Here is a 22,110-nt window from a genome sequence, read left to right as displayed (position 1 = left end):
CCCCCATGTAATTCAAGGGTCAACGATATTCTATACTTGTCTTCTATCATAATACTACACTGTTGCTTCCCAGAAAACATATATTAGGATTAGTTCATCTGTGACTCTACAATCCAAATCAAGTTTTTCAGTGCTTCACTTGCACCCCCGTGAAGTCATCATCACAGACCAAATATTCTATGGTTAAACATTATACAATATATATTCAAATATATTTACTATTATCATAAGTAGTAAAGCACATAAAATAAGCCCCAATTCCATTTTCCTAGATATTTTATAAACTATTTTAAAATTTTACTGCAATTCTTCAACAATGACATTTTACTTTTGGTAAGACTGGCCCTATGTGGGGTATAAAAATGACTAGATGTGCATTCAATAACCAAAGGATATAATCTAACCAAATATATATATATATATGTCCCTAGTTTTCCTAATCCACTGCAAAAGGTTACATTTTCAAAACCATGTCCCAAAGTCCATTCTAACTCTTTCCAGTTCTTAGGGGAGAACTGAAACACATATTATAGGTTTTAAGAAAGTCTGGAATTGTTAATTATTTACTCTTTGAGCAATGTGATGAGAGTTGTGAGGTATTTTACTTTAGGAAAAAATTAAAAGATGTACTATAGATATTACTTTTAAACTCATACGCTGGAACTAAGTACCCTCCGTCATTTCAACAATGACCAACAGAAGGTTCACTTAATTTTCTATGTAACTGTAAAAGACAAAAGCTATTATTTAACCTTAATCTTTCATCTTAAAATTCTAACAAAACTACAAGGTCGGACACTGATACCAAAGTACTGGGCATACCAATGAGAGTTACAAACTTAAAAAAAGGGGGAGGGGGTTCAGTTGAATTTGAAGATGTGTGATAAGTCATTCCTGTGCCTTTGTTAACCTATAGTAAATTCACAACCACACTTGGTTAGAGGAATTAATCTATCAGACTTTTTTAGAAAAGAAACTGCCTCCTAATCACTTTAGAGGACAATAATTACTTTTTCTTTCTGAATCTATAGTACTAATACCTATCTCCTGAATGTTAATGGTCGAAAAAGAATTTAAGCTGCTATTCTGGGCAAACAGATGGCAATTTCCCCATATTACAACTCTAAGTCCATAGAAATGTTTAAAATATATTTGGTACCACATATAATGATCTCTTCATGTTTCAGTGAACAAGATTTACTACCCCAAAAGAAGTTTCCTGGAACAATAAATCTTGAGGTTCACTATACAAAGCAATTAAGAGCTCTCTTTATTACACATTACTGTGATTTTCTTAAATTCTCCTCTGAAATGGTAAATGAATGAGCCTGAAAGCATCCATTAGGCCATATTAAATTTCGGTGATGAATAACATATTAATAGACTAGATAGTACAAAACTAAACACCAGAAATATGAGAATACATAAAGTTAGCCTCATTTCATCTTGCGTCTGCCTTTAAACCAAAATAGTTTTACCATTAGATCTGTAATGACGTAAAAAATGAGGCATAATCACTGAAAACCTCTGTGTGAAGAACAGTTCTTCACATTTAAGCAAAGGTTTTTTCCTTCTCTTCAATCACAGATGCAATAACAAACTCTCAAAGGTACTTTCTCTTTTACTATGATACAAACAATACAATGATAAAGTCATATAACATTTGTATATATAAATAACACATCTTATGGCTAGATTTTCTTTATGAACTACTAGTCTTAGACAAACACTTAAGAACTATAAATTTATATTTAAGGATAAAATAAGAAAAGAAAGAAAAGTAAGGCAATACTTAGAAAATTAAACTGAATGCCAGATGAAATACACGCATATATATATAAAACCTAAACTTCCTAGCTAGCAGAGTATCCAAGAAAATAACAGATGAATATTTATAAAATCCTTATTACACCAGATGAGTATAAGCTCTTGAAAAATTAGGTGCAGTTAAAAAAAGTTTTTGTAATTCTCTGTTTAATCCTCTTAAAAGTTATTAGAAATCTTCATATTTATTACTTTCATCCTATATATCAAATATTTTACTTTCAAAACAGTAATAAATCATTGAAAAATATTTTCCACAGAATTTTAATAAAGCAGTCACACTGGACATGTAAAAGTAAAATGACTCCAAGCAGAGAAAAGCAAAAAAATTATTGCTAGAAACTTTTAAGAGATTATTAGGTCTTCCTTTTTCCTGTTTTTTTTTTTTCTTCTTTTTTTCTGTTTTAACTTGAGATAAAAGGAATGGAGTCTTCCTTAACTTTTTTAAAAATTAATTTATTTATTTTAATTGGAGGCTAATTACTTTACAATGTTGTAGTAGTTTTTGCCATACATTGACATGAATCAGCCATGGGTGTACATGTGTCTCCCATCCTGAAAACCCCTCCATCCTCCCTCCCCATCACATCCCTCAGGGTCATCCCAGTGCACCATGCCCTGTCTCATGCATCCAACCTGGACTGGCTATCTATTTCACATATGGTAATATACATATTTCAATGTTATTCTCTCAAATCATCCCACCCTCGCCTTCTCCTACAGAGTCCAAAAGTCTGTTCTTTACATCTGTGTCTCTTTTGCTGTCTTGCATGTAGGGTCATCATTACCATCTTTCTAAATTCTGTTCATATGTATTAATATACTGTATTGGTGTTTTTCTTTCTGACTTACTTCACTCTGTATAATAGGCTCCAGTCTCATCCAACTCATTAGAACTGATTCAAATGAATTCTTTTTAATAGCTGAGTAACATTCCATTGTGTATATGTACCACAGCTTTCTTATCGATTCGTCTGCCGATGGACATCTAGGTTGCTTCCATGTCCTAGCTTTTGTAAACAGTGCTGCGATGAACACTGGGCTACATGTGTCGCTTTCAATTCTGGTTTCCTTGGTGTGTATGCCCAGATTGCTGGGTTGTATGGCAGTTCTGTTTCCAGTTTTTTAAGGGATCTCCACACTGTTTTCCATAGTAGCTATACTAGTTTGCACTCCCACCAACAGTGAAAGAGGGTTCCCTTTTCTCCACACTCCCTCCAGCACTTATTGTTTATAGACATTTTGATAGCAGCCATTCTGACTGTCATGAGATGGTACCTCATTGTGGTTTTAATTTGCATTTCTCTGATAATGAGTGATGTTGAGCATCTTTTCATGTGTTTGTTAGCCATCTGTATGTCTTCTTTGGATAAATGTCTGTTTAGTTCTTTGGCCCATTTTTTGACTGGGTCATTTATTTTTCTGGAATTGAGCTGCAGGAGCTGCTTGTATATTTTTGAGATTAATTTTTTGTCAGTTGCTTCCTTTGCTGTTATTTTCTCCCATTCTGAAGGTTGTCTTCTCACCCTGCTTATAGTTTCCTTTATTGTGCAAAAGCTTTTAAGTTTAATTAGGTCCCATTCATTTATTTTTGCTTTTATTTCCATTACTCTGGGAGGTGGGTCATCGGGGATCCTGCTCTGATTTATGTCAGAGAGTGTTTCGCCTATGTTTTCCTCTAAAGTTTTACATTTAAATCTTTGATCCATTCGAGTTTATTTTTGTGTATGGTGTTAGCAAGTGTTCTAGTTTTACTGTTTTACAGTGGTTGACCAGTTTTCCCAGCACCACTGGTTAAAGAGATTGTCTTTAATCCATTGTATATTCTTGCCTCTTTGTCAAAGACAAGATGTCCACAGGTGCATGGATTTATATCTGGGCTGTTTTGTTCCACTGATCTATATTTCTGTCTTTGTGCCAGTACCATACTGTCTTGATGACTGTTGATTTGTAGTACAGTCTGAAGTCGGGCAGGTTGATTCCTCCAGTTCCATTCTTCTTTCCCAAGATTGCTTTGGCTATTCGAGGGTTTTTGTATTACCATACAAATTGTGAAATTACTTGTTCTAGTTTTCAAAAAAATACCATTAGTAGCTTGATACGGATTGCACTGAATCTATAGATTGCTTTGAGTAATATACTCATTTTCACTATACTGATTCTTTCAATTGGTGAACATGGTATATTTCTCCATCTATTTGTGTCATTTTTGAGTTCTTTCATCAGTGTTTTATAGTTTTCTATATATAGGTCTTTTGTTTCTTTAGGTAGATTTTTTCCTAAGTATTTTATTCTTTTTGTTGCAATGGTGAATGAAATTGTTTCCTTAATTTCTCTGTTTTCTCATTGTTCATATATAGGAATGCAAAGGATTTCTGTGTGTTAGTTTTATACCCTGAAACTTTACTATATTCATTGATTAGCTCTAGTAGTGTTCTGGTGGTGTCTTTAGGGTTTTCTATGTAGAGGATCATGTCATCTGCAAACAGTGAGTTTTACTTCTTTTCTAATCTGGATTCCTTTTATTTCTTTTTCATTTCTTACTGCTGTGGCTAAAACTTCCAAAACTATGTTGAATAGTAGTGGTGAGAGTGGGCACCCTTGTCTTGTTCCTGACTTTAAAGGAAATGCTTTCAATTTTTCACCACTGAGGATAATGTTGCTGTGGGTTTATCATATATGGCTTTTATTATGTTGAGGTATGTTCCTTCTTATGTCTGCTTTCTGGAGGGTTTTATCATAAACGGATGTTGAATTTTGTCAAAGGCTTTCTCTGCATTTATTGAGATAATCATATGGTTTTTATCTTTCAATTTGTTAATGTGGTGTATCACATTGATTGATTTGAAAATATTGAAGAATCCTTGCATCCCTGGGATAAAGCCCACTTGGTCATGATATATGATCTTTCTAATATGTTGTTGGATTCTGTTTGCTAGAATTTTGTTAAGGATTTTTGCATCTATGTTCATCAGTGATACTGGCCTGTAGTTTTCTTTTTTTGTAGCATCTTTGTCTGGTTTTGGTATTAGGGTGATGGTGGCCTCATAGAATGAGTCTGGAAGTTTACCTTCCTCTGCAATTTTCTGGAAGAGTCTGAGTTGGACAGATGTTAGCTCTTCTCTAAATTTTTGGTAGAATTCACCTGTGAAGCCATCTGATCCTAGGCTTTTTTGCTATAGTCTCCTTTGTTGCTTTTTCATTTATTCCTGCCCTAATTTTTATGATTTCTTTCCTTCTACTAACCCTGGGGTTCTTAATTTCTTCCTTTGCTAGTTGCTTTAGGTGTAAAGTTAGGTTATTTATTTGATTTTTCTCTTGTTTCTTGAGGGATTGCTTATCTTTTTTTAATCAACTGTAATTCCCTAAAACCATTCAAGATCGATGCCTTCCATGGTCTAGCTAAATGCTAAGTACATACACCCCTCGAGGGAACATAACTACTCATAAGAGAAAGGTATGGAGTGGAGGGAGGCAAACAAGCAGGAAATGAAGACAACTTAGTAGAAATAACTTAGCAGAAACAGAACTTTGCAAATGGGAGATAATCCAAGTTCAGGCTTAGTCATATGAAAGAGAAAATTGGGGAGTTTACTAAAGAAGACAGCTATGCAAGTGTGATGGCAGGAGATAGATAAGAACTCTCTGCACCTTCCTTTCAATTTTGTCATGAACCTAAAACTGCTCTAAAAAATAAACCCTTTTCAAAAGATAAATTAATAATAATATATTAAGACTAAATAGGGCTTATCCCAGGAACAAAAGAAAGCTTCAGTGTTAAGATATATTTCCGCTTAATTCATAAAATAAACAAAACTAAGCTGAAAAGAAAACTATATTCTAGCTATAGATTTATAAAAAGCCATTTGACAACACTGAACACCTAGTCTTGACTAAAAGTAAAATAATAAACAAAATGGAGAAAGAGAAGTCAATGAAAACACAAAGGCCTACAATAGCCAAGACAACTTTAAAAAAGAAGTACCAAGTTGGAAGATGAAGTCTGTCTGATTTCAAGATTTATTATAAACAAAAGTAGTCAAGACACTACCACCACAAAAACAGATAAAACAGATCAAGGGCAGAGAACAAAGCATTTAGCAATAGGCCCAAACATACATGACAACTTATTTTTTATAAATATGTAAAAGGAATTCAATGGGAAAAAAAAAAAGGATCATCTCATCAATACTTGGTGCAGGAACAACTGGATATCCAAATGCAAAACAAACAAAACCTATCAACAGGCTAAAAATAACCCTAATGTCTATGACTATGGATTAGTTAAGTAAAGTATGGTATAATGATAAGATGGAAATTTGTGCATCTATAAAAAAAAGATTGAAGGAGATGTACCAAAACTGGCACAAAGACGACTCAAGATAAATTTTTTTAAGTTAAATAACAGTCAAAGTATAGGAAAAGAAGTCAAGAATCACCTCCTGGGTAAGAGTGGTAAGAATATAAATAAATGTACTTGCTTGTATAAAGAAATTCTGATGGATACAATAAACACTGATAGCAATGGTTACTCTTCTAAGATGATAAACAGAAACTATCTATTATCTGACTTTAAAAATTTTGTTAACCATATTTAATTATTCATATAATTCTTTTTTTAACTGGCCTTCAAACTAGAAATGCAAATAAAACTGTAATTTAAGAAACTGCTACTTATTAACATCTATGCATGTATATTAAGTTAAAAATTGAACAACTCATTATCCCTTCACTAGTTTGATGGATCAAATTAGACAAAATGAAGAGGCTGTTTATAGAGCTTATGTTAATACAGTTCTAAAATCATAGTTATGTTCAAGATTTTATGAACAGACAGAAATGAAATTCTACTATTTTCTACCCAAAAGTACATATTTTTTCAGAATTATAAATTTTGTTTAAAACTATTTAAAACCTAGCATTCCTCATAAAAATGATACATATTTTCCTGCTGCAGGAACAACTGGATATCCACATATAAAACAAACAAAAACCTATCAACAGGCTAAAAATAACCCTAATGTCTATGACTACGGATTAGTTAAGTAAAGTATTGTATAATGATAAGACAGAAATCTGTGTATCTATTAAAAAAAGATTGAAGGAGATCTCTATGTACCAAAACTGGCACAAAGGAGACTCAAGATAAATTGAATGCTGCATCATTCATAATATCACTACTTTACAATTCCCATTAACAAAGATAAAAATAATAAGAATCTCTAGAGCAATAACCTGCCAACCGTAGCTACTATTCTATAACTGGTGTTACTACAGCCTGTTTTAGACCTCAAGTGAAGTGAAGTCGCTCAGTCGTGTCCGACTCTTTGTGATCCCATGGACTGTAGTCTACCAGGCTCCTCCGTCCATGGGATTTTCCAGACAAGAGTACTGGAGTGGGTTGCCATTTCCTTCTCCAGGGGATCTTCCTGACCCAGGGATCGAACTCAGGTCTCCTGCATTGCAGGCAGACGCTTTACCCTACTCTACTATAAAACGTGCTTTCCCTCTGTATTCCACAACTCTACACTTTGGTAAGAGAAACTGAGAACAAAAAATAACAGTAATAACTAAAAAAGGAAGGAAAGGTGACTTATATTTAAAATACCAAATATTAGAACTGCTTTAAAAGAATTTCCTATGATAATTTCAAAGCGGGATTTCATAAGCACAAAGGAAAATAAGGTGGCAAGGTTTTCTACTGAAAAACTGCATGAGAAGTCGTTCACCATAACTACTTAAGATCCCCAAAGAACAATTTTCTAAGCATTTCTAAGCAGCACTGATTCTGACTAATAAAACTACACTAGGACACATTTTCTTAAACGCTAAACTTTGAATTATGACAACAAAAGCTGTCAAAATGGTTTTTTTAAAAAATGAATGCAAACTAAAAGAATCTGGCTTCTGCTCAACTTTTATGCTGTAGTAATAATTTAGAAAATATTTCTATAAGGGTACAAAGCTGAAACTCCAATACTTTGGCCACCTGATGTGAAGAGCTGACTCACTGGAAAAGACCCTGATGCTGGGAAAGATTGAGGGCAGGAGGAGAAGGGGACGACAGAGGATAAGATGGTTGGATGGCATCACTGACTCAATGGACATGGGTTTGGGTGGACTCCGGGAGTTGGTGATGGACAGGGAGGCCTGGAATGCTGCAGTTCATAGGGCTGCAAAGAGTTGGACACAACTGAGTGACTGAACTGAACTGAACTGAACTGAACACAGCTCCAGTTAGCAGATTTCCATGAAGGGCGTGACCTGCACTAAATGTTAACATTATCCTTATCCTACCGACTGGGCAGGGCATAGAAGTGTATGGCTCTTATAGGCACCCCTATTCCTGTAGCCAAAACAGACAGAAAAGGCAAGCAGTGAACTGTAGGAAGGCTGTGGCACCAGAAGTCAACCAATGGGACCATGCCAAGCAGGCATTATGCAAAATGTGAAAGTGGAATGGTAAGTTTGTATCTGTTGAGAAAAAAAGACAGGCATTCAACAGGGCTAAGATTATTGTTAATATTATATCCAAGGGCTAATACCGAATTGAGCAGACTTGAGCAGAAGCAGTTCAAATACAACACAAAATTACATCATCCAACATGTGAGATTATACCAGAAAAAAATTTTAAAACATGTAATTGCTCATGTTGCTTTATTTCCTGTATTCTTCTATCCTAACCATACCTCTTCTGAAACATAATAATTCCATGGTGCATCTTTACTGTCAAACACTATGCAGCAATTACAAATCTCTTTGCATGACATGGAAATATTTCCACGTGAGCATTTCCAAGTACTGTTAAGTGAAATAATTCCAGAATATTTAGTATGATGCATTTTCAGTCAAAACAACAAAAAAGCAATAACAAAAGAAAACTCTCCATGTATATGTATATATATCCATATATATAAATTAGTTTTTAAAATAAGACTACACACTAAACACTGTTGACCTTCAGAAGGCCTAACAGGTGATTTTCACTTTATATAATTCTATTCTTTTCACAGCTTTTTAAAAAACATAAACCAACAACCATGAATCAAATACTATTATGAGACACGAGGAACAACTTAAGTTTCCATCACTAAAATCTTACCAAGATAAAGCAGATAAACAAGGACCTACTGTACAGCAGAAAGAACTATATTCAACATCATACAATGACCTATAATGAAAAACAATATATATACATATATATGTAACTGAATTAATTTGCTGTACACCCGAAACTAACACAGCATTGTAAATTGACTATACTTAAATTTAAAAAAAAAGAATCTTGTGAATGTGCAGACTTGAGGTTTTACATGTCTGTCCAAAACAGTGCTATATTCAAGTAATTTCTGGAAAAGTCAAGAAAAGAGGGCCTCAAAATGTCATTCATATTCCTTTCACAAGTTAAATTTTGATACACTGTAAGTACTAATTAGAAAACTTTACCTTTCTTGAAGCATAGATGTCAAAAAATGGCTTATGTCTGACACTGAATGGTTCCTGTGTTTTGTCAATGAGCCCTGTCTTCATTTTTTCATGTCGAGGATTTATTATTTCTCTTTCTATACACTGCAGACGAATATTAAAATCACAATCTCCAACCGGCTGTGCCTGAATTAAACCAGACAATTATTTAAATTTCAACACTAAAAACTATTATATCAGAATAGTTATTTAGGCGGTCACACTACAGCAGTCTATATAAACAGCATCCTTTGGAGCTGCCCAATGCACAGCCTGCACCACCGTACGTGCCAGTCCTGACAGACTACTGATAGAAGCATACCTAAACGTGCAAATACACATATACAAAATTATTTAAATTATAAATATATAAAAGAAAATAGGGGAACAATATAAATCTCCTCAAATACAAATTTTAGATCCAAAGCTTTCACATCTTAATTAAAGTATTAATATACTCACTAAACACTTTATTATTTATACGAATTAGTAAGACCTGTGTGAAAACTAAAATCCAAGTAGGTAGGAAAGTATATGTAAACAACACACCAATATAAGCAAAAAAAAAAAATCGTTTTGTTGTTTAAAATGCTAACACCTTAAAGCCATCAAGAAGTAGAAGATATTATTAAAGAAATATATTATAAACTCTGAAAACTAATACAGAACAGTTTATAAAATATATTCAAAAAATAAAGTAATCCACTCCTCTATATGTATATACACAGTATATATATTATGGTATACATATTTAAAGTGAAAGTAAAGTCGCTCTTTTCCACGTCACCTATGTCATTAACAAGGTTGAGAAATCTAAAATGTCAGGTTCATTTATTAGATGAGTTCAGACCCCTATAAAATTACAGTGAAACAAGCAGGGCTTCTTCTTAAGAAATAAAATAAGAAGTCTAAAAATTACAAATAGAAAGTAAGTTCACCTTCAAATCTGTGCTACCCATGATAAAGGAAGTTCCTGATAGATGTGTTGAATTATGGAGAACAGACTACAGGAAGCACTCAAACTATTGACTTCTCAATAGTCTTCTCTGTTTTGAGTTCTTTCTTAGGTCAAAACACTACCCACACTGCCAGTGGAGTTATCTTTCAAAACAATTAAAGTATGATCGTATCATTAACATAACTAAAACCCTTCAGTAGTATCCTATTTTACACAGAACTGAGCTAAAATGCCTTATTCAAGTAATCTGCCCCCCCGACCACCATCCATTCTCATTTCCTGCTACATCGCACATCTCACCACACATCAAGTACACAAAGGTCCATCTAACGCTCCTGACCTCTTAGGCTCACTCCTTCACAATTAATGGGTCACTTTCTCTGTCTACAACTCCACACTTCAAATGACTCAACTTGGAATATTCTCACCTCTTTGCTACCTCTCATATATCTCCCATATACTTCCCTATTTCTCCCTAATATCTTTGATATTATACTTATGATACTTTTATAATTATTTCTGTAATTTACATTCCCATTCATAAGTGCACTTCAAGTTTCTTTTAATTTTGCATTCAATCTAAACACATATCCTAACAATTGTGTATAATATATGCATATTAGCCTCTAATAAATTGCATATATACACAACTGTATATTATAAAACAGACAAAAATTGAATAATAGATTAAGAATAAATCTTTCTTCTTTTCAAATCCCAATGAATTGTTGAGGAAGTAGCCTTTTTTGGAGGTCAGTACACTAAATCATAAATTCCCTGGAGGCAAGAAATCATGTCCTAGTCTTCTGTGTATTCCTGATACCTAGAATAATACTTGACATACGAAAAATTATCAATGAAATTACTGCTGGACAAAACAGCAAACTAAAGGATTAAAAAGTTTTACACTGTTATCTCAAAAAAATTTTTCTCATAGTGACCTTGATTTGATAAATCAAAATAAACAAAGTGGTTAATCATCAGTGAAAGTGAAAGTCGCTCAGTTCTGTCTGCCTCTTTGTGACCCCATGGACTCTACAGTCCATGGAATTCTCCAGGTCACAATACTGGAGTGGGTAGCCATTCCCTTCTCCAGGGAATCTTCCCAACCCAGGGATGGAACCCAGGTCTCTTGCACTGCAGGCAGATTCTTTACCAGTTGAGCCACCAGGAAGCCCTAAATGAAACCATCAATGAAAGCTCCATGGTAAATTAAAGAATTAAACATATGATGCTTTCAATTATATCTTATTATCAGAAATACGAAAAATGTGACATTAAAACCAATGAAAAATAGTAACAGGCACTCAATTAATACTTATTGAATGAATGATTATAAACCTTGAGATGAAAACTATGAATTCATCATTTTTACAGCAAAATATGGATGCATTTCCTAAACAAGACACAAAAGCACAAACTTTGACATCCAGTGACTTTGATTTCACTAAAATGAAAAAAGTTCTGTGCCTCAATAGATATTAATTTGGAAAACATATTGTTTGCCACATATATAACTAAGAAAGGATTAGAATCCAGGAAGGATAACTATTAGAAGATTATTTGAACTTATAATTAAATCACAAAAGAAAATTCAAGCAAGTAAAAATAAACATGAAATATGCTTAATCTCAAACTTCCCTAGTAGTCCAGTGGTTGGGAACCTGCCTGCCAAAGCAAGGACAAGTGTTAGTCACTCATTTGTGGCCAATTCTTTGGCAACCCCATGGACTGTAGCCCAACCAGGCTCCTCTGTCCATGGAATTCTCCAGGCAAGAACACTGGAATGGGTTGCCATTTCCTTCTCCAAGGGATCTTCCTGACCCAGGGATCAGAGCGGGGCCTCCTGCATTGCAGGCAGATTCTTTATCATCTGAACCACCCACCAGGGAAGCTCAGGAACATGGGTTCAATCCCTGGTGTGGGAAGATCCCACATGTTGCAGGGCAACTAAGTCTGTGCACCACAACTTCTAAGCCAGCATGCTAAAGACCATGAGCTGCAACTACTGAAGCCCTCACACCCTACAGTCCACACTTTATAGTCCACACTTTGCAACAAAAGAAATCATTGCAAAGAGAAGTTCGAGCACCACAACTAGATAGTATCCTGGTTCCACTGCAGCCAGAGAAAGCCTGCACCCAGCAATGAAGACCCAGGGCAGCCCAAAACAAATAAGTAAAAAAGTAAAAATAAAAATTGAAAATTAAAAAAAAAAAAAGAAATATGGTTAACTTCACTAGTAACCAGGGGAAAACAAAACTATCCAGTTGCCAAAAATCTTAGTCTGAAAATATCAACTGTGGTGAAGTGGCACAACTACTCCTGAGGGGAATTTAGCAGCACAACAAAAAAGCCGTAGTCACCAATGTAATCAGAATCTCCATGATGTAGGGATGAGGGACTGCCTTTTTTTACAGGTGATCATGGCTTCCCCAGTGACTGCCTTTTTTTACAGGTGATCATGGCTTCCCCAGTGACTCAGATGATAAAAAAATCCACCTGGATTCTTTGACCTGTATTTGGAAGACCTGGATTCGATCCCTAGGTTGGGAAGATTCCCTGGAAGAGGGCATGGCAACTCACTCCAGTATTCCTGCCTGGAAAATTCCATGGACAGAGAAGAGAAGCTTGGCAGGCTACAGTTCATGGGATCACAAAGAGACATGACTGAGCAACTAAGCACAGCACAGGTGATCATATCCCAAGAATGAGAGCTGTCGTGGAGAAGCCTGGACACACATGCACAATAAAAGGTACACAAAACTGTTCCATGCAAAAGCAGCCCAACAGCAAAGTATGGAAACCCAAGCGTCCATCAAAGAGGGGGAAAGATGAATGCTGCTTATTCATACAATGTAATAAAATACTAATTAATTAAAGTGAGTGAAGGTATTCAAAACATTCATGGGAATAATAGTAACTTCAGGGTAGAAGCTCCTTCTGGATAAGGGGGGATCATGAATGGAATGAGAGAGGTTTGCATAAGAAACTTCTACTAAATCTGTAATGATTTATTCCTTATTAAAAAGAAAATGGAGTAAAACTGACAATGTTAAACTTCAACAAAACTGGGAGGTCAGTACATGAGTACTCCTCATATTATTCTCCATATTTTTGTGTACTATAAAATTTTTCATGTTTTTTTTTTTTTAAAGAATTAGAAGGCTATTGTCTCAGACAAAGCTAAGATTGGCGATGAGAGTAAGTCAATCTTGGGATGCATTATTCTTGAGGAATATAGGAGTCAAAAAGAGAACAAAATTAAAATTTGGTTTCTGACCTTCAGTTTCTTAAATTTGAAACTGTTTGAAATAGAAATTTAACAAAAAATGAGATATGTAATTGAAAATTTCTGAGAAAAAGTAATCTGGATTAATACAATCCTGAATCTTAATACTGTAATTTAAAATGTGTATCTCCCAAAAAAGAACTTTTTGAAAATTTTGTTACAAATCTTCAAAGCCTTAAAACTTAACACTTTTAATCCCCAAAGCCTTAATTGCTTTCAGCCTGGTCTGAATACTAACTGATTATGCAATTTGAATAAAATATGTAGAGGAACAACTATACCTTTTCATGGATATACACTACTGAGAGAACTTCTGCATTTACAGAAGTCATCTTGTACTGCCTAAATAATTTAGTCATTATACCATAATTCAGCATTAACAGGCAGATTATAAGTCTAAAATTGTAGGAAATAGGTAGAGAATATAATTCCTACTTTTTTATTTATTTACAAAAGGTAGTTTTACACTTTGTTTTCTTTCTGTATCTTTCTGCCTCCATGTTATACAATCAACACTCATAGTCAGTTTCTCTTTTTTAAGTGATAGACAGTAATAAAATTTGGAGACTTTTTAAAATCCAGTATAAGATAGCTAAAATTGACAATTTTCCATTTTACAAAATACTATCTTATTTTATCACAATTATACTCACTTGAAGTTCCTAAAGACTCCAAAGACAAGAAATGTGCAAAATGTTAGGTAATAAAGAGAAAGAAAAGGAGATGTAAAAGTATTAACAAGGTGTCAAATGAGTAACTTGATATATTAATCATTTTTCTTTCCTACTATCTCTAAGGCAATAATCCTTTTTATTTGTTAAAAACCAATTATCTCATTGACAATTTTTATTTTATAAATTATAAAAAGTACTTACATTGAATTTAATTATGTCATATATTAAGTATCTAGGAACGGCCTGTCCATTAACTCTGTCAATAATCATTTCCTTGAAAGAGAAAAAAAAAAGGTAAGTTTATTCATATTTTAATAGCAATTTCTTCAGTTTGATTAAAATATAACAGTCATACAAAGTAGTACATAAAACATAAATATACAACTTGATCAAATTTCAAAGTGTACACACTTATATACAAATGAAATCTATAGACTGTCAGCACCTCACAAAGCCCCATCATGAATATATTCTGTGTTGCAATAAAATCATGACAATATTTCATTATTTTTTTATATGTGAATTACTATGCTACATTTCATGGTGTTTGGATTACTAAACAACTATTAGGAAAAAGAGACTACAAATTTTTAATTCCAAATATCAGGAACATTTAAAAAGTTAACTTTGTTAAATCATAGTTTGGTCTACGTTGTGTCATATGCCAATTACTTTAATCATAAACCTATAGGTAATAAATGGTACCCTTATTATAGATAAAATCTCCATGTGACCCACACAGTCTTTCTTGGTTCCATATCCCTCTACTCTCATCAAAGGAACAGTGCAAGAGAATATGATACCATACTCCATTAAGTGAAAAGAAGTTAAATTCCGCGCACTGACAGAAAAGAGATAAAGGACACTAAAGGGAAATTATAGGCATAAAAGTAAAATTTTTAAAATTTTATTTCTTAATACTAGGTTTTAACCTAAAATTCTTTTTCTTCCCTCATATTCTTCCTAGGAAAGTAAGCAAGCTATTTGCTACCTAATTTCATGATGAAATATTCACACACAACCATCTAAAATTACAAAGAATACATTGATTTAGGACAGATATATTTTCCAGGTTTAAGGAATTATTACCAATTGGTTTCTTTCTCAAATTTTGTTTGCTGCACTACTGACATTTATTTATGGTTATCATCTTGAATGTAACATGACATAAGTCACTTTTCTTACTTTAAACTGCTTACTGAAATATTTTTATTTAAGTATCTGAGAATTTTATGAGCCAACAAGGTAGTACCAATAACAGGTTTCAATTAATCTTTTCAAAAATGGGTGGATGGAAGTTAAGTGGACTTACAGGTTCAGAGAACAGACATCACAGAACTTCCCTCTCAAATTACCTGATGAAATGAGTAAATATGTATATTCTTCAAACATTAAAAATAACAAAAAAGAAAGTTTGTTATCAGCAAACAAAACAAGTAAAAAGGAATAAACAAACCAGTAAACTTTAAAAACTGACAGCCATGGAAAACTACCAAAATTCTAGTAAAACAAAAAGGCACAGCAGGATTCAGCCCCAAGCCCACTAAACCCCCAAAAGCCCTATTCATAAATGACAAATTCTTGATAACTGTCACTATTATACTCAAATATAGAGAAGCAAACTCAGTGGTTGTTCTTGTCTCAGAACACTGTGCTCCATGCTGAAGAAACAATCTGAGTTACTAGAATAAACTATGGCTCCCAACTAGCTGAAGAAAACTTTCACCCACAGTTTTTAAAAGAGAATAGAACCCAGGGATTCTAACAAAAACCCAATACCTAGGCTGCATTCCTCCCAATAACTTCTTCATCACAATGTCCCCCATCCCCACAGCTGTCACTATTGCTCTAGGATACAGAAAAATGAGTAAACATAAAAAAAGTTTAAGCCTAAAACTGAGGTAAGAAAACTGAACTGCACTGTTAGTGGGACTGTAAAATGGGGCAACCAGTATGAAAGAAGTACAGCAGTTCTCTCAAAAACTGAAAATTAGAACTACAACAGGACCCAGCAATCTCACTTCTGGGTATACCTCCAAAAGAATTAAAAGCAATATCTTGAAGAGATATTTATACACTCATTGTATATATCAGCATTATTCCAACAGCTAAGAAAAGGGACCCAAATGTTCATCAACAGATGAATGAATAAACAAACATGGCATGGACAGATAGTGGAATATCATTCAGCCGTGAAAAGGAAATATATCACATGCTACAACATGCATAAACCTTGAGGCCATTATGTTAAGTGAAATAAGCCAGTAATAATAAGAAAAATAACACATAATTTTACTTATATAAGGTATCTAAAGGATTTAAATTCACAGAAAGTAGAATGGTGACTGTCACAGGCTGGGGATAATGAGAAGCTGTTTAACTGGTAGACAGTTTCACTTTTACAGGATGAAAAAGGTATGGAGATCTGCTGCACCACAGTGTGCATATAGTCACCACTACTGAACTGGATCCTTTTTAACCACACTTATAAATAAAAATTTAAAATAAATAAATAAAATCTAGTGAAGAAGGGAAAATAGATTTTCTCCTATGATCAAATTTTAGAAATAGGGCCTAGATTTACCCTCCTGCATGAAACAACCTAAGAATGAAAAAAGGGGTAAACAATCTAAAGTTCAGTAATAGGTAGGACTTACAGTTTCAACGGCTCACAGTCAAAGATGATGCTAAAGACTTGGCATGGCCCAGATACAAGGAATATTAAGTTGAGTACTTTGGCAATATTAAGTTGAGTACTTTGAAGAACCAATGAGAGTTTTAATGAGAGAAAATAACCGTGGAAAACTTGGGGCCTTCAAAGCTTATCTCAAAGATAACCCATTCTTTGAAATGCTTTTAGATAAGGCTCAGTTGTTTCTAATTACCATAGAACATCTAGGTGACAAAATGTTCTGGAATTAGCAGCAGTGGTTGCACAGGGCTTCCCTAGTGGCTCAGCAGTACAGAAGCCACCTGCCAAAGCAGGAGAGGCAGGTTGGATCCCTGGGTTGGGAAGATTCCCTAAAGAAGGAAATAGCAACCCACTCCAGTATTCTTGTCTGGAGAATACCAGGGACAAAGGAACCTGGCAGGCTACAGAGCATGGAGTCACAAAGAACAGAGTCAGACACAACTTAGTGACTACACAACAGCAACAAAGTGGTCACACAATCTTACAAATACAAAAAACCACTAACTTATACACTTTTAAAATGGTGAATTACATTTCAACTTTCTTAATAAAGTGAAATTTGAAAAAGAAATCCAAAAATCAGTTTTTAAGACGAAAGGCAAAGGAACGTCTGACACACAGCCTATATTAAATGTGAGTTATATATGTGTTGATTATACACATTCTATACATACAGCCATAACAAAATGATTAAAAGGAAACACATCAAAAGGTTAAAATTTAATCTTGATAGCTGAGTTTTCTCCTATTTTATAACACACAGACTTTCTAAAGTTTTAACAAGCATGCATATACTTTTATAAAAAATTAACAGATGAAAAGACATGTCATTTTCCCAAGATTTTTGTTATTAACTTGATTAATTGTTATATTCTCCTGTTATCCTCAGTATAAAATTGATTGAATTTTACTTATTTGTTTCAAGTGAATTAATGCCGTATTTCTAAACTCCAATTTTCCACATTTTGTAGGTCAAAGAACATAATTTAGAGAGCAAAACAAAGCCTCAACACTCATATCTGACAGCCAGACAATTAGGTAGTTTGAGTTATTCTTGGATTTGGAATTTTACAAAAACAATTTGCAAATGAAAATGTAGAAGAAACAGGAAACTAAAGAGGGCTGTTTTAATTAACTAAGTGGAAAAACAGATATGGTAGCTATAATTCTGGTCCAAGTAAATGACATCATGAATCACATTGCTATTTTTAAATCTCATAAGAGTCTATTATGTTGCTCTCAGTTATCCAAGTTTGGGGTGAAAATAAATAGTATTGCTAAGTTAAATCTGCAGAGGGTTAAACATCTAAATTTTAAGCATTATTTCTACCTGGAATACCCTTGGCTCATGTCCAACCAAAGTCTCTTTCTATAGAAATCCTCCCATAATCTAATGCCAAATCCTTTATAAACCATCTTTAATTACTAATTAGATATGATTCATTTCTCCTCTAAACCACCCTAGACTTGTTTTAAATACCTAGCATCAGATTATTGTTTTATTATTGTTTTATTCTTATTTTTATTATTGTTTTATTCTTCACCTATCATTCTCCATCCCTCCCCAAAGAAGTACAGTGTCTCCAAGGCGAGGCCTTCTCCTTGATCTTCTAAGCACTGCCTGTGCTCTTTGGCACGGCACATGACGGAAATGAAAAACTACACTAAACTTTGGCAAACACTATAACTTAAGTCTTTCTCTTCCTTTTATTTCATGAATCACAATGCTAAAAAAAAATGTAACTTAGATAAAATGAATAACAAAAATCAAAATAAATGTTCTTGTTTTTCCCATGAACTAAGTACCACAGCTGTGGTGTTGGTGATGCAGATTATGGACAGCACAACTCCAGGGATGCCTGTCACATCAACCAGGACAAGAACACAGTGAACAATGCGCAGTGAACAATATTTCCGATCTTATGCAGTGGCTCTGTCAACCACAAGGGGTGTGTGTGTGCACATGCACACACGCACACACAAATATGTTAAAAAGTTTACGTATACATGTAAAGTATTTTAATACACACACTGTCGCAGGAATGAAAATTTACCAGTAGCCTCACAGAGTATGCAGTATAGGTGACTCTGTGACTATAGTTACTCTCTGTTCAGTCTCTGCTACTAAGTCTCAACCAACTATATGAGTTTCTTTCCTTCTTTCTTAATCTTCAGTACCTGGCCCAGTCATCCTCTCAACCTGGACTGCTACCAACACTCATTAGGCCCCATCGAAAACTTTCTTTGATCTTATGTCCACTGCTCTTTTCCACACAGCCTCAAACTCTCACTCTCTCTAGGTCACATTCTCGACCTTCTAAGCACTTAAAACTACACCTCACAAGTGACTAATTCAAACCATCTCATTTTCGAATCACAGTCGTCCATCTTCTGGCCAGCACAAGCCAATATAAAACTGGTAAATTTTTTAAAAAGCACATGAGATAGGGGCAATAAGCATTCAGGTCACTTAGAAAGTGGTACTCCCTCTGTTAAACAAATAAATACATATTTTATGCATGTGGTTTTCATGAGGGTATTTCTATCATTGAGAGTTTAAACAAACATTCACAAGCTACTCCCTAGTCTTCCAATATCTACCTGCTAGTACAACTCCAAACTAGAGAAGCGAATTTCATCTTAAGACAGAAAGCATTCTCATTCAAATTTCAGAGACTATTAGTCAGATATAATTTAATCCACCTCGTGAAAAAGGTTTAATGTTGAAAAAAGTGAAGAAATATTAAAGAACATGAGTAGTATCTCGGTAGAAAAGAGACTTAAAAGTTGTGGTAAGTCATAAGAAAGATGTAGAGTTCCTTTTCCCTCCAAAGAAAAATAGTGAAGGTGTGGCAGACAGATAAACCACACAACCAAACAGGGCAAACAGAAACATAAATAGTGCAGAACCAAGCCTACCCGGGATCACTCTGCAGAGAAAGATACAAGCGACTTGTTGTACAGAGTGTAACATACTAGTTCAGCCTACCTTTTCAAATAGCCTTGTTCACCCAAAGGCTAAAAAAAGAATAAAATCTAAGTGGTAAACTTCAGAAGAGCCAGAATATTGGGTATTCTTGCACTATCAGACATTAATTTGTATGCTAAAGTTATAGCATTTAAGTCAGCCTAAAACTACCACCAGAAGTCCTAAATATTAGCAGAATAGGAAAGTGGATCAAGAAACAAAGATATATGGAAATCCTATAAATAATTTTAAAATGACAATGCAATTTGAAAGGAAAAATAAGATTGGCTGACTGATGCTGGGGCAATAGCTTAGACATTGGGAAATACATAAAACTGTATCCCTACCTTATTTCTTTTATCAAAATATATTGTGGATAGATCAAATATTTAAATATACAAATGAAATCATAAAAGTATCAGAAGGAAATACAGGTGAGTATTATAGTAATTCTTAAGTAAAAATATCTCTTAAAATGGCACAAAAGCCAAATATTAAAAACCAAAGTGTTTAACTACTATATATTAAAAAGATAACTAATAAGAACCTACTGTATAGCACAGGGAACTCATGATCTACTGGAAAAGAATCCAAAGAACAGTGGGGTGTGTGTGTGTGTGTGTGTGTGTACAGTGGTGTGTGTACAGTGGTGTGTGTGTGTGTGTATGTGTGTGTGTAGCTGATTCACTTTGCTGGACACCTAAGATGAACACAGCACTTTCATTATTTACCTACATAAATTTATACTTGTGCCACATAAAACACCAGAAAAAATTTTAAAACACATTTTTATAAAATATGGATCATAAAGCAATATCCCAATAAACAAAACATCTTGTAAACCAGTAAGAAAAAGATAAATATCCAATAAGAAAATGTATAAAAGATCTGAATGGGCAACTCACAAAAGAAATACCCTATCTCTGTACCATACTAAATACAGTAATAAGTGAAAAATGTTAAACCTCCTTAACAGTTCACATAAAGTAAGAGGTAAATATCACTATGTATCAGACACTATTATCAGCACTTTATAACCCATCCAACTTAATCTTCACAGCAGCACCAAGAACTTAGCCTAACTTCATTACAGATGAGGAAATCAAGTAAACCATAGGAGGGCCCTCATGTCATAACATATGGAGCCAATCAGGCACCATCAGTTAGAGCCAGGGCTCTTAACCACTGTGCTATATATTATCCCCTAAAATGAAAGAGTCATTTAAAATTAGAAGATTTTAAATTTTCAAAACCCATTTACATATGGTTGGCAGAACCATACATGTGTTCAAACTTTCTGGAAAGAAGAGTGGTAATCATACATGTCAATGTTTAAAATGGGCAATGCTCTCAAAACCAGCATAGTCCCCACAGTACAGTATAGCCTGTTACTGACCCTTCCCTGGAAGGACTGCTCCTCTTGCACTCCAAGTGGTACTGCCACCAATGAGCTCCTGGCCTCCACCATCACTCCTCCTTGCATTTACACGTAACTCAGGCCAGGCCCTCTGGAATCTTCCCTGGGACTGATATATGGATACTAGGAGAAAAAGTTCCCTTTCTGCTTGGGTTGCAATGTAACTCGCCTTCCATGTGGAAGGAATCTTCATGCAGTGAGAACAGACAAGTAAAGCAAACAAAGAGAGAGAAAGACAGTGCCTGGCCAATATCACTTGAGTCCCCAGATCCAGTCTGAAGCAAATCAAGCTGAAATCTAATTATTTGTGACAATTTAGTTCTTGTTTCCTTAGTTACTTTAAGATGGACTTCAATTACTTATAATCAAAAGATTTTTAAATGCATATTACAGTCTCATTTCTAAGAATCTTAATTATAAAACTGCACAATTGTGAAAAGAAAAAGGTATAAGGATATGCATTCTAGTGTGTCTTTTAATACAAAAAGCTACCAAAAAGTCTAAATGTCCACCAAAAACGGACTGGCTGAATTAATTATAGAATTGTTTGCAAACTGGCCTGATTAGAGTCACTTGGACACTTGTAAAAATTAAAGTTCAAGAGGAAGCCGACAAATGAATAATTCCAGTTGATTTGTGTTGTTGTATGGCAGAAACCAACACAATGTTGTAAAGTAATTTCCCACCAATTAAAAAAAAAAACAACTACCTTGGCCCTAGGGAGAGTCTAATTCACTAGGTCTAGGACAGGCTATCATATTTTTTCCACTATTATTCCCTATCATTTTCATAATCAAGATAGTTTGAAAACCCCAAATTA

General features: G+C 34.3%; 1 protein-coding gene across 1 annotated transcript in view; it reads right to left on the bottom strand.

Moving 5' to 3' along the window:
* The window catches only part of RNGTT (RNA guanylyltransferase and 5'-phosphatase), a 237,060-nt gene that overhangs the window by 131,225 nt on the left and 83,725 nt on the right, over window positions 1–22,110 (bottom strand). Inside the window, exons 10-11 of the mRNA XM_069598310.1 lie at window positions 14,415–14,486; window positions 9,272–9,436 (exon numbers count right to left, since the gene is read on the bottom strand). Coding sequence (XP_069454411.1) covers window positions 9,272–9,436; window positions 14,415–14,486 — 237 coding nt within the window. The remainder of the gene's footprint in view (window positions 1–9,271; window positions 9,437–14,414; window positions 14,487–22,110) is intronic.

This window comes from Ovis canadensis, chromosome 8 (assembly GCF_042477335.2).
Source record: "Ovis canadensis isolate MfBH-ARS-UI-01 breed Bighorn chromosome 8, ARS-UI_OviCan_v2, whole genome shotgun sequence".
Lineage (NCBI taxonomy): Eukaryota > Metazoa > Chordata > Mammalia > Artiodactyla > Bovidae > Ovis > Ovis canadensis.
The sequence above is the reverse complement of the archived record's forward strand: the minus strand, read 5'-3'. Positions and strand labels throughout refer to the sequence as shown.